This window comes from Marmota flaviventris, chromosome 7 (genome assembly GCF_047511675.1).
Source record: "Marmota flaviventris isolate mMarFla1 chromosome 7, mMarFla1.hap1, whole genome shotgun sequence".
Taxonomy (NCBI): Eukaryota; Metazoa; Chordata; class Mammalia; order Rodentia; family Sciuridae; genus Marmota; species Marmota flaviventris.
In genome coordinates, this window is record NC_092504.1 from 91,906,362 (window position 1) to 91,920,370 (window position 14,009).

Sequence of the window (14,009 nt, forward strand, 5' to 3'; positions counted from 1 at the left end):
GAGAAATAATTCTGAGAAAATTTTTCTCCTCATTGTTTCCTATAGGAAGTCATTGTTTGTAATGTCACAAAGCAATATGACTAAAAATCAGACATTTTGCAAAGTTTAAAAATCTGTAGATTTTTAAAACAACCTAGATTTTTAGCTACCTTGTTTCAGCAGGAATTCGTCTTGTTGAAACATCTGATCTTCAAGGTTAATTGAAAAATTAAGCTTTTTTTTTTTCATATAAAGAAACCATAAAATTATACAACCACCATGATATATGCACAAAAGAAATGTTCTCTCCTTTTTCTAGAAGAGTCTACCTCATAGTTCAGTCTAGTCAAGTTGACACATAAGAAAGCCACCAGTGCTGACAAAAATATTTTATAATCTACAGTTTAGTCAGTCTAAGTGGTCAGTGACTTCACCTAGATATCCTTTCTGGAAACTTGGTAGAGCAGGTTTCTAATTTTAACTGTCACAATATAACTGGAGATAAGTGGAAGAACATGAATGCCTAATGTGAATCCTGTTGTTATCTAGGATAGAAACCTGTGGAGTTTCAGAGGTCTTTCTAGTGGTCTAAAGGAGGGAAAACTGATATTTGTGGCAGACTTCTGCTTGCTTGCAACATCTATTCTTCCATTGTTCTGTAGTGGTATGGCTCCCATTTTTTTTTTTTTTAACCCGAGCCGGTGACCACTCAGAGTAAAAGCTACTGCGTTATAGTTAGTTGTGGCCACTATATTAAGTGCTGTCCAATGGGATATAAATAGTTACAGGTAGTGCAGGCTATTTCTGGAAAGTTGCCTCTACTTGGACTAAACAGCAAAAGGCTTCATGGAGGAGGTAAGGAAATTACTTATGACCTTTATGTAAGTCAGCGTCAAGGCCAAATTTTCATATGGAGGCATGATCATTATGTCTTACTGTGACGTCTTTGTGTAAGTACACTCGTCTCCTATGCTGGACAGGGTCTAGAGCAGCCTTTGGCACAGAGTAATCATATAGTAGTGCATTACCGCAGCAAACATACAATATGATAGTAAAGGTTAATGGGGGTAAGTGAAGGATTGAGTGGACGAATGAGCGCTCCTCTGGGGTGGTGGACTTTGTCTTGCTCATCTTGCAGTCTTGGCTTGGTTATATATACCCTGTGCACCGCTGGCGGGCGCTTGTATTCCACTAGTAAGGGTGGGAATCCTGGTCCAAGGCCCAGAGTGGGAGTGACGACTCCCGAGCGGTAGGGGGCGCCGTCGTGCGGCCGGGTCGGGCCGGGTGGCTACCACAGCCCTGCACAGAACCGCACAGTCGCCTACGCCATGCGCGCGCTGCTACAGCTGCTGCGCACCGGTCGCGGGTGGCGCGTGGGGGGCCCTGCCGCCGCCAGCCTGCCTCAAGCAGCGAGCGCGGGGAGCGGGCCGCGCCGCGCCATGGCCCTGTACCGCACGGAGGAACGCGGCCAGCTCCACTCGCAGGATTACCGCATCTTCTTCAGTAAGTAGCTCAAAGAGATCCGCGGCGGGGCGCGCCGGAGGAATGTGGCTGAGTGGTGGAACAAGGGGGACCTGCTCCGCCCGCGCGGCCTGCCTCGCTCTTTGAGGCCTTCCGCGGTCGCCGCGCAGTCCAGGCCATCTTCTTGCACGCGGGAGCCCGCGCTGAGCCATGGGAGCTTCCAGCGAGGGCCTCTGACCAAGACCTCAAACGCGGATTGTGGAGACTTAGGACGACAGGCATCCCCGGCGCCGAGTCACTCTCGGCCCAGCTAACCGCCCTCTCGGACCGCATCCGAGCGCGCGGCCACCCCTGAGGCCCGCAGCCTTTCGCGGAACCCGGGCGGCAGTCTGGGTTCACACCGCCTAGATGTGGAAGGAGGCCGAGTCCGCCAGCGCCCTCCCTTCCGATGGCGTAAGAAAGCCCCTCCTTTCGCGCAGTGGAGAGGCAGGCTGAACTCTGGAGATACAGGGATCTTCTCAAAAACACACGTTTGTGCTCACAAGTTTGCACCCTGAGTGCTATCCACAAGCAAGAGGCGCGGGCCTTCTGGTAGGGAGATGGTCCTGCTTCCTCTGCACATTGCACTAGCTAGAGGGTCAAGCGACATGTCGGGCACTGAGCTGGCCAACTAAGACTTTCGGAAAAGGACCCAGGTCTCCGTGACTGTCATTTATTTTTCTATGCACCCCAGGCTCCCCTTTGTACTTTAGCAGCACCCGGAAAGTAGCAACGTTGATTGATTTGTTTTCACACTCCATTGACTTCAGAGCCCCGAGGGGAGCTGTAAAATCCACCTGGTACCGTTACTCACCTATTAGTAATCGAGGTCCTGGAGTAAACCGTGAAGGGCTTCTTCACTGTTGAGCTCTATAACCCTGATCCCGGGCGAATTTCTTACTTTGCCAAACCTTGGTATTTTTACCCCCCTCCTCTTCTGGAAAACAGGGCTGCAAACATCATATGACATATTGTGTATGTAAAGTGATTAGTTGCAGGGCCTAATATGAATTATTTAACAATAATAATATCTGTAAGCATTTTTGATATCTGCTATTTTTAAAAGGTTTATAGTTTTCCTGCCTGAGATTACCGTCTAGGGTTATTTTATGGAAGAGATAACAGAGCTTGCCTAAACCCTTGTGAGGCAGCTGGTACTAAAATTTGTTTTCTTCAAAATTGGTTGTTCTTTTCCTTTATGCTACAAGCTTTTTACTCCATCCTCGTTTGGTCAACATTGATCAGGTCGTGTTAAAGAAAAATGCTGAACCAATGTTGTGCGCACCTGTAATCCCAGCGATTTGAGAGACCGAGGCAGGAGCATTCAAAGTTCAAAGCCAGCTTCAGCAAATTAGCAAGGCCCTAAGCAATTTAGGAATCCCTCTCTCAAAAAGTAAAATGGGCTAGGGACGTGGCTCAGTAGTACCCCTGGGTTCAATACCTGGTACTCCCCCACCCTAAAAAAATTTACAATGTAATTTTTACTGGAACTAGTTTTCCATAGAAACAATGCTGTACAATGGCATTTAGCTTTTTAAGCAGATAAAAGCTTGTCTCCTACTGCATAATATATGGAAGTATCCTAGATCTGCAATAAGTGTAGTAATTAACAGGCAAAGTAGTTAATATCTATGAAGCGTACTAGATTTGGTAGGCATGGCACAGAGGAGGTTTCATCGTGGTCCCTGCCCTCAAGAGATTCATAATATTAATGTAATTCATAAATGAGAATATAAAAACACTAAATATGTTTTACTTGAATCTTGATTGAAGAGAGGCAGGGAAAAAAGTGCAGTGAAGTCTGGAGCTCACAGTGTAGTTGAACAAGCACTGGATTTGGACTGGAGAGTTCTAAGCTTTAATTCTCCTTCTGCCTTTAACTTGCTGTGTACTGTTAGGCCAGTGTTTGCTACATTCCTTTTTCATAGGGACAGTTTCCTCAACTGTAAAAGGAAGTAATTTGCCTTGAAGTGATCCTCACCAAGGCCTTCTTGGCACTAGTATTCCTCGAAGGCCCTGGATGAATGATAGAGATCCTAATGGTCTCTGTTGTTGCAAGACCTCTGACCCCTTATTTTGGAGTCTGTTGGCCTGTTTTTGTGGTTTCTTTAGCTGCAAATGTACTTCAAATCCTTGATTTTTCTGTGACTTACATAAGTAAGAATTACTTATATCTTTCTTTTTCACTCAGTTGAGAAAATAGCAGGTAGAAAAAAGAGGTCTTACTGAGGTATATGAGCAACAATTGGAATAAAGGGGAGTATGGTTTTGGGGAAAGTCCAAATGGTAAGATTCTAATTGGAGAAGGTATGTTGGATTAAATAATTCCTGAGCTAACCACCAGATGGCAGCCGTGGCAAAGAACTGTTTACTACTGACTGGAAAGAGTAGGACAAAATGATAGGAAGATGCTTGGGGGTAAGTGGGTTCACAGGAAAACAATGGACAAATTGCTTGTTTGTAAAGAGGGTCACAATAACTAGGTGGATGGGTTTGAAGGATCCCAACACATAGAAGTGATAATGTTTGAGGAGATGGAAATGCTAATTACCCTGAAAGGATTAATACATGAATTGAATTATAACACTCTTCCTCATAAATAAGTACAAATAGTATATGTCAATTTAAAAAAATTTTGGTTTCAAATTGGATACAGTACCAGCATCCGTACATACCTTCCCAAGTAATTCTGTCTCACTTTAAAGAGGAAAAAACAACAACAACAAAAATAAAATAAAACATGATATAGCACTACTGGCTCTGTTCCGCATTATTAAAATGAAAGTTTTTCCACAATCCCAGATATATCTCAAATCTCTGAAATACCAGTGTAGTGAGTGATGTAACATTTTTGAGCTTCCTCTCTGTAAATGGTTGCTCTTTTGTGCCATTAAGGAGAATATTGATAGATATAATTCTTTTTTTAAAAAAATTGGTATAACGTGAAAATAGTATCAAAGTAAGACAGGATGATTCAGGGGAAGGAGCTTCCTGGAACATCAGACCTCCTTGGTGACAGCTCTGGCCCTGTTAGTAACCTGCTGCACAGCCTTGTATCACTTCACCATTCTGTACCTCATTTTATTAAATCATAGAATGAAAAGTTTAGACTACATCATTTTCCATTCTGTTCCATAACTTGAACACAAGCATCTCATTATTAGGATTTCTTTTAAACAAAATATTTCATGGTTTAACAAATTAAAACACTCATTGCTTTATTGCCTTCTTGTAGAGTAATATTATACATGTTAAAGTACTAGGAAATTCTGACATAAATTGTCCCACACTTTTGAACCACAGAATACTTATTTCACAGAACATTGTTAACGTCTTAGTGATATTAGAGTTTCATGGAACTTATTTTGGGAAGTACTGTGTAGGACAGTTTCTACAACTTCTAAAAGCAACTGGGTTGTGATAACAGTTCTAGACCAATGGTCCATTAGATTGTAGTCCTGACTTCAGCATCTTGGACAAGTCTTGGCTCAACTAACCACTAGATGGCATCTCATAGCTCAGATGGTGTCCCTTAGCTCAATTTCTCCATCTGTAAAGTGGGTCTAGCACTAATAGTTCTATAGAATTGCTGTGGCAGTTAAATCAGACTGTGTGTAAAGATCAATATCTTACACACAGTAGATATTAAATATATGCTATTTCATTTTCAATGTTAAGACATTAGACAAATCTTATCACTAAATTCCAAGAAGGGTGAAAGGTAATGGAATATGTATAAAAGTCAATATTTTGAAAATGTTCCTCTTTATTAATTTCTAAGTTTCAGAATTTTAGTGGGTACTGCCCTACAGTTTTTTTGTATAATCTTTAACTGTAAAACAATAATGAGATCAAACACCTACCACTGCATGTTAATGTACCTTGATATATTGGATGTTTTTGTTTGTTTTGTTGTGATAATAAAGATTTTCGATTTTAAACTTTTCCTTCCGGAAAGGGAAAAGCTATGTTTTCCATAATTTGAATTTTTGTTACTGTGGGGTAGATAACTGGTTTATTTAGAGAAACAGTGCTGTGGATAGTTGAAGATACTTTTATGCAGACTGAGAATGAATCATGTAGTTCTTCATCAGTTTGCTTTATCATTTATGGTAAGCATAGGCTTGTGTTGAAATTATGGTAAGTTTTCTCTAAGTGCATAATTTGAGTAATAGGTAGAATATGACATTGAATGTGCTATGTATTTGAACCTAGTAAAGCTTCCTATGAATAAGTTCTCATGACCTTTTAATTTTTAAGTTTGCCCATATAGAACTCAAATTGACACATTAAAAGATAATGGCTATTGTGTGAATATAAAAAAAAAATTGATTTCCTTTTTTTTAATCCTCTTAAAAACAGCTTAGTTTCCTAAATGAAGTGCACTGAAATATAAATCTTGTGATCTATAAACTTCTTTAAATTTCTGGATCTTAACCAGAAAATAAAACAAATACAGTGAACACACTGATCTTTTTAAATGTTCAGACTCTGCTCAAAAATCCTAGTGACTTTCTATTTCATGCTAAAATAAATAAATTTGAAATCTTTACTGGTACACAAGATCAAATACTGGTCTACACCTCTGGTTTAACTGCCTGCCACATTTCCCTTTGTCACCTTCCTATCATCCTGGCCTCCTTGCTATTTCTCAGATAGCCTGAGAAGAACTCTCCTCAACACCTGTGCTTTCTGTGCCTTCAGTGCTCTTCCCTCAATGTCTGCTTGACCTACCCCCTCACTCCATCAGGTCTGTGCTGACATGTTACCTATCGGGGAGATCTTTCTTGATCATTCAGTATGAAATATCACCCCTTCCTTTAGTCACTCTTTACTCACCCTGGTTTGTTTTCCTTTAGAATGCTTATCATACTGCTATAGTATATACATATTCATTACTTCTGTTCTCCCACTAGAATGCAAGTTCTATAAGAACAGGGCATTGGAATTTGTATTCCTGGTACATAGAATAGAGCTTGGCATAGAATATGTGTTCAGTAAATATTTACCAAGTGAATTAATTTAAGGAAAACTTACAAGGTAAATAGGAAAAATAGAAAGCAGAAAGAAGAAAATTTGAATTCGAAGTTAATGGGTGTTCTCTGATATTTTTAAAGGCCAAGGCACCCATGAAAAAGGAAAAAGAGGAGATGAAGAAATAGCCAAATTGAGCTCTTGAAAACTAAAATATGATTGTTTTTAAAAAAATACAACCTCAGCAGAAAGTACAGTGAGCTGAACTGTGTTTTCAAACTATAAAATTTGCGATAATTTGTTATTAGCAGACTAAGAAACTAATATAGTTGAATCAGAAGAGAAAGTAAATATATGTGTATATATTTTTTATTAGAAAATAGAACAAAATGTCAGAATAGAAAAAGGAGATAAAAGGAAGAGACATGGAAATTCTAGGATGTCTCACATGTGACTAATGTGAGTTTTAAAAGGAAAGAACAGATACCACAATGGAGAGGATATTATCAAAGGGATAATAGGAGAGAGTTAACAATCGAATGACCCCCAGTCACTTTGTTGTGCAATCTCAGAAAAATGGAGACTGTGAAGAAGATTCAGAAAGTGACTGGAGGGCTGGGCAGTAGGGGGATAGCAGGCCACTTGCAAAGGGATGAAAATCAAACTGTTATCTGACTTATAGCACCAGAGAATGCTTAAAGACTGTGGGAGTAATGCCTTCAAAACTCTGAGAGAACATAATTTCCCTTCTAGAATTCTCTACCCAGCCAGCCATCAGTTTGGGTAAGGACCAAATAAAGATCTTTCACACATTCATGTGCCTCATGTGCAGTTGTTTTTAGAGAACACGTTAGGGAATGGTCCCCCCAAACAAAGAAGTGAAGTAAAAGAGATAACTGCTTGGGACCCAGAAAACCAAAGGTCTTGGGATGCCAATAAAACATCAAATCCAGATGACAGCAAGAAAATAGAGGGCTCCAGAGAGGATTCCGGTTTTGATGGTATCTGTGAGGTATTGGAATAATTTGTAGATATGATTGTGACAGATAATTCAAGAAAGGTAATTAGAAGCATAAGGAAAAATAGAAGTTGAACAAGAAAGGAAGCTTAAATTATAACATCCTTTTTGTCAAAAATCAACACATGAAACAGTGCTTCTCAAACTTGCCTGAGCATAAGTTTTAATGAGTTCTCATCCTTCCTTTGTGTACCAGGGGAAATGACTAAGTGTGCTGGGAGGACTCCTTTATGTTTAAGCTTATTTAAACACCTTTGTAAATGTGCATTACTTAATGGAAGAAACTACTGAGAAAATTAAGCTTTCGAGAAATTAAGTGATTTACAGGAATATTACCCATTAAAGCATTATCCTTACCTGAGATCTAAGGATATATTTATTTTTTTCCAGTAACAATTATTTTATTATTTTTAATTCATTATTATTTATGAATGCTATTTTATGATCCAAGTCACTTCTAATCTATATGGTTATCTAAGTCTATACACTGACAATTTATTCACTTATTTGATAATTAATCACTGACTAATAATGACCATTCAAAAATTAGTAATATTATTTATTTTGTTGTTTTGTTGATCATAGATAACTTTGAAAATCAAGTAAATGATTTGAAATTGGATGTGGAATGCATTAGGGAAATTTTTGTTTTGTTTTTAAGGTTTATCCGTTTAATTCGTGAAAAAGGCTTATAGGTCATAGCCAAAATTTTATAGACTTTGCCCTTTGTATGCTTTGCTTCAATTTTATCTCTTCCTTATACACATGTTCTTTAGAAGTTGCCTTGCTGTCAGGGTGGAAAAAGAAAAATTAACAGTTCGGAGGGGAAAAAAATGAAATAGTAATGGAGATATTTATTCAACGAATCCTCTCTGGGCAGATATTTATTGAATGTCAATTTACATGCCAGCTAGTTTTCTAGATACCGGGGATCCAAAAGAAAGTAGAACAAGACAAAGCTGCTAAAGAGATAGCAGTACAGAATTAAAATCTACATGACTTAAGAAATTACTAAATGAAAATTTTGTATGTTTGTATTAAGCCTAGCTTTTAGAAACAGATATTGTTCAATACAACTGTATATTGGGTCATTGCACTTGTTTAAATAATATATACTTTTAAAGGTATTTTAAATACATATTTCAGTATATAACTTTTAAGATAAGGTAGTTTCTGTTATTCAATTTGTTTTGTTTTAAGCTTAATATTAATATTCTTACCACTTTGAGTAGAAATAAATGATTTGTTTCTTTCCATAGTGAGACCATTGGATCTTTCTTCTTCATCTTTTTAAAAAATATTATTATTTGTTCTAAATAGTTTTACATGAAAGCAGAATGCATTTCGATTCATTGTACACAAATGGAACACAACTTTCATTTCTCTGGTTGTATAGGTCAAGTCCCACCATAGCAGTCATACACATACCTAGAGTAATGATGTCCATCTCATTCCATCATCTTTCCTGCCCCCAAACACCTTCCCCTTCCCTCCCTCCTCTTCGCCCAAACAAAGTTCCTCCATTCTCCCCACAATCCCTCCTCCCCCGACATGGATCAGCACCCACTTATCAGAAAGAACATTTGGCCTTTGGTTTTGGGGGATTGGCTTACTTTGCTTAGCATGATATTCTCCATCCCCATCCATTTACCTGCAGATGCCATAATTTTATTCTCTTTTAATGCTGAGTAGTATTGCATTGTGTATGTGTACCACAGTTTCTTTATTCATTTATCTGTTGAAGGGCGTCTAGGTTGGTTCCACAGTTTAGCTATTGTGAATTGAGCTGCTGTGGACATTGATGTAGCTGTGTCACTATAGTATGATGATTTTAAGTCCTTTGGATATAGACTGAGGAGTAGGATAGCTGTGTCAAATGGTGGTTCCATTCCAAGTTTTCTAAGGAATCTCCATACCGCTTTCCAGATTGGTTGCACCAATATGCAGGGCCACCAGCAATATATGAACGTACCTTTTTCTCCACATCCTCACCAATACTTATTATTGCTTGTATTCTTGATAATTACCATTCTGACTCAAGTGAGATGAAATCTTAGAGTAATTTTGATTTGCATTTCTCTGATTACTAGAGAAGTTGAACATTTTTTCATATATTTTTTGATTGATTGTATATCTTCTTCTGAGAAGTGTCTGTTCAGTTCCTTAGCCCATTTATTGAAGGCGCCAAAAATATACATTAGCAAAAATATGGCCTCTTCAACAAATGGTGCTGGAAAAACCTGAAATCCATATGCAACAAAATAAAATTAAACCACTCAAAGTGGATCAAGGACCTAGGAATTAGAACAGAGACCCTACACCTAATAGAAGAAAAAGTAGGCCCAAATCTTCATCATGTCGGATTAGGTCCTGACTTCCTTAACCAGACTCCTAAACCACAAGATGTAAAATCAAGAATTAATAAATGAGATGGACTCAAACTAAAAAGCTTCTTCTCAGCAAAGGAAACAATCAGTAACAGAGTAGGAGAACATCTTTATTACACATACATCAACTAGAGCACTAATCTCCAGGATATATAAAGAATTCAAGGACTGGGGATGTGGCTCAAGCGGTAGCGCCCTCGCCTGGCATGCGTGCGGCCCAGGTTCGATCCTCAGCACCACATACAAACAAAGATGTTGTATCCGCCGAAAAACTAAAAAAATAAACATTAAAAAATTCTCTCTCTCTCTTTAAAAAAAAAAGAATTCAAAAAGCTTGACACCAATAAAAATAAATACCCCAATCAATAAATGGACCTTTCTTCTTATGCATTATAGGTGAAAATTGGGAATTCTGATACTAGGTCTCCTAGGGAAATTGTTGTCAGTTTTAGTCTAGTTCACTTAGTAATGAGTCTCTTGTGAATTTTTTTTTCATAGTTTGGATTTTAATTTATTGTAGGTGTTTTCTGTTTGGGGTGTTTTAGGTCACAGGAATAAGTAAATGATTTCAGCAACCTAGTACTGTTTAGTTGGTATATATTTTTTCTTTGGTCCTCAAATAGGAACAAATTTTAAAAGTTGAATTAAACTTTAAATCAGGAGTTAATGCTAATTTGAAAAAGTTGGGTAAACTTAAAAGAGGATGAGGATATTATTGCTATAAAGAACAGTGTCCATTGATTTAATTCTGTGTTTTTGTTCTCTACAGAGAATGTAGCTGGTCACTACATTTCCCCCTTTCATGATATTCCTCTGAAGGTGGACTCTAAGAAAGAGGTATTATTTTAACTTGTCTTGGGGATGAAAATAGGTACTGCTGGTATTGCCATAAGATAATTTTTTTGAAAGCCCCTTGAAAAAAAAGAATGTGGTTGTTAATCAGGAGGAGAAACTGAGGAGTCATAACAGGATTGCAAGTCTCCTTCATGAATTAAAATTTGCATGAAAATAGTATTCTTCCAGAAAGGATTGGGAGGAAAGGATGTGAGTGGTTCATAAAACTTAGGCAATCTGGTAGGAAATAAGGATTAAAGGTAATAGCTTAGGAAATTAACAAGAGGCTTATAATTTTAGTAATAATCATATTGTTAAATTTTTGGATTATTTCAGTTTGCTAACCACTATATGAACATATGCTATTTTATTTAATCCTTGTGGGTTGCTCTTATTTTCTCCAAGACATTAAGGCTGCAGGCATTTTATCGACTTAATATCTCACAGCAGATAAGTGCCAGAGCCAAGTTTTAAAGTGGCATTTCTGACCACAGAGCTCATGCTCCTTGACGGTTCTAAATCAAGAACTAGAAAAGTAAGCCAGGGGCTGAGGGAGGTGGCGATGGTAATGTTTGAATAGAACCTAGTCAGTTGACAATTGTATGGGTATAAAGGATATTTGTTGAGGAGGAATAGGAGGAACCTATTGTAGGGAGAATTGAGAAGGCCTCGAAAATATGCACTGGGGCATTTTGATACTAATACCTTTGGGGTATTAGTCACCTTAGAGGCTGAACATTACACATGATACTGAGTTTGTGGAACACTGAAGTGGGGTTAGCAAAGAGTACCAAATTGTCATTAATAGTGGCAGTAGGGTCAGTGGTAGGATCTGTTGAGTTCTTGTGGTACTTGGCCAGGCACTGTGCACAGCATTATCTCAATCCTTTTGGAACTACTGTGATTCCCTTTATTTTGTTGATGATGTTAAACACCTTACATGGTTAATATAGACAATTGTGGAGGTGGAGTTGAATTTAGGTGCTTTAATTCCGAGAACTGCCTCCCTTCTCTCATGCAATATCTTGTTTATTACTGTAAGTGTTTTTACAGGACAAGGGGTCACATAATCTGTAAAGAAACCAGAGATGGCAGAAATAACTCAATGTTTCTGTGTGTGTATGTGTATCCATGTGTTTTGTTTTGTTTTAGCCAGGGAGCTATTAAACCTGAATTTTTCCTCTCTCCCCACACCTCTCTTTGCTTTGGCTAAAGCATTCATTCATTCATTTATTCATTCAATGAATAATCATCACATGTTTATTATGAGGCAGACATTATTTCAGGGACTACTTGTGCAGTGGAAGTGTTTAAGTGTCATTCACACTCAGTTGGAGGAGACAGACAAGCACAAAATCAATCAGATAATGGTAAATTCTAAAAGGGAAGTGTAGGACAAAGAGTTGACTAGTGGGTGATATTGTTGGGGTATACCTTGGCAAATCTGTGTACCTTATAATAACACCACAATAATGGGAAGTCATGTAGTAGGCAGGGATAGAATTAGAAGAAAGTGATATGGAAACATCTTGGTGGGCATAATATTCCAAAGAGGATGGATTTAGGTGAATGTGAGATTCAGGATTGGACAAAATTGAATAGTTTCCCTAATTTTCAGCCAGTGAGGATTGGAATTTTTGTACCTTATACTTTGGGATGTACAGTTTTAGTAATAGAAATAATGCTTCAGGGCTGACCTGGAGTAATTATTTTTCTGTTTGTTTTCCTCATTAGTAGTCGTTTTGGTGTGTAAATGTTACGTATACTGGGTGAGCGTCTGTGAGTGGCATGATTTTCCTTCCCAATACACCACGTAGTCTGGTTTAATTTAAAAATGCTTAGTGGAGGCGTAATAATCACACCTTGGTAGAATTCACAGGCAGGAGGTGCAGCGAGTACTTTCATGGCTTGTTAGTCATGCTCCCTGGAGTTTCATTTCAATAATGAAATGACTGTTTTAAGCGCAATCACTGGAAATTGCCAGTCTTTCCTTTAAGACTGAACAGAGCCTTTGCTTATTTTATAAAACCTTGGAAAATATACTTGAAATAGATTCAGCTTTTCTGATAATTTATTTTATAAAACACATCTATGCTGTGTTCACTGGAGATGCTAATACTGAAGGAAAGACTATGTGGGCATTTGGTAGGTTCTCTGTTGAGTCAGATTTCTGGACAGCCTCTGTAATAGAATGGATATACAACAAGCATACTTCTATTGTTGTGCAGTGCATCTGTATTTTGTGAAATATTATAATCATAAATACTATCTTTTCTTTTATAGGAAAATGGCATTCCTACAAAGAAAGCACGAAATGATGAATCTGAGGTATATCTAAAAGTTTTTATTTCTGAGAATCACTTTTTTATTAAAAAAGTGATTAAAGGCCTTGATGATCATTTAGATTTGTGAAAGTACGTCTAAATTTTTTCCCTGCAAGACTTTCATATGCATGGGTTTTTTTCCTAATCTCTCTTTAAGGCAGCTAGGACAGAAAGCACCATTTAATATTGTTTATTGTGATTAAATATTTATAATATAAAATTTGCCATTTTAATCTTTTAAAAGTGTATAGTTGATTGGCATGAAATACATGAAATACTTCCACAATGTTGTGCAATCATCACTACCATGTATTTCTCCCAAAGTATAACTCTAGACCCATCAAGCAGTGGGTTCCAACTTCTTCTCCCCTAGCCCCTTGTAGCTACTCCTGTCTCTGAATTTGACTTTTCTAGATACCTTATTACTATTTCATTTTTTATTTTTACTTATTTTTAATTTTTTTTGTAGTTGTAGATGAACAGAATGCTTTTATTTTGTTTATTTTTATGTGATGCTGAGGATTGAACCCAGTGCCTCACACATGGTAGGCAAGTGCTCTGCCTCTGAGCTATAGCCCCAGACCACCATTTCATTTTTTAAGTGAAAAAAAAACTAGAGAATCAAAGCATGAACCCAGATTTTAGTAGCAGATTATCACAGTAGATAACCTAAAGTAAATGTATGTCATGAAAATTGTTCTGTTAATCTGTTAAAAATTATAATAGAGAAGATAGTTGGAGAGCAAGGTTTCAGAATTGAGAAACCTGTCTTTTTGGAATACAGGAGAAGAAAAAGTTACATCAACTATATGCCAAAATAAGTATATTCCAAATATATCTTTCAACTGTGTGACTGTCAAAACTTTTATAGTTATTCACATAGGACCAGATCATTTGATTGACATCTTTCCCCATCTCCTACTCTGGGTGCCCTTTTATTGTGCTGATGCCAGTCAGCTTTTCTTACCACTCTTTACTTTTATGGCCTTATCT

General features: G+C 37.7%; 1 protein-coding gene across 3 annotated transcripts in view; it reads left to right on the forward strand.

Moving 5' to 3' along the window:
- The first annotated feature begins 1,267 nt into the window (after positions 1 to 1,267).
- Ppa2 (inorganic pyrophosphatase 2) overlaps positions 1,268 to 14,009 on the forward strand; it is an 80,422-nt gene continuing 67,680 nt past the window's right edge. The window contains exons 1-3 of one of the 3 annotated variants that reach the window (XM_071614494.1): positions 1,268 to 1,482; positions 10,628 to 10,695; positions 12,976 to 13,020. In XM_071614494.1, the coding sequence (XP_071470595.1) occupies positions 1,308 to 1,482; positions 10,628 to 10,695; positions 12,976 to 13,020 (288 nt within the window). In that variant the 5' untranslated portion in view covers positions 1,268 to 1,307. The remainder of the gene's footprint in view (positions 1,483 to 10,627; positions 10,696 to 12,975; positions 13,021 to 14,009) is intronic. The other 2 variants (XM_071614495.1, XM_027935470.2) reach the window with 2 other exon arrangements.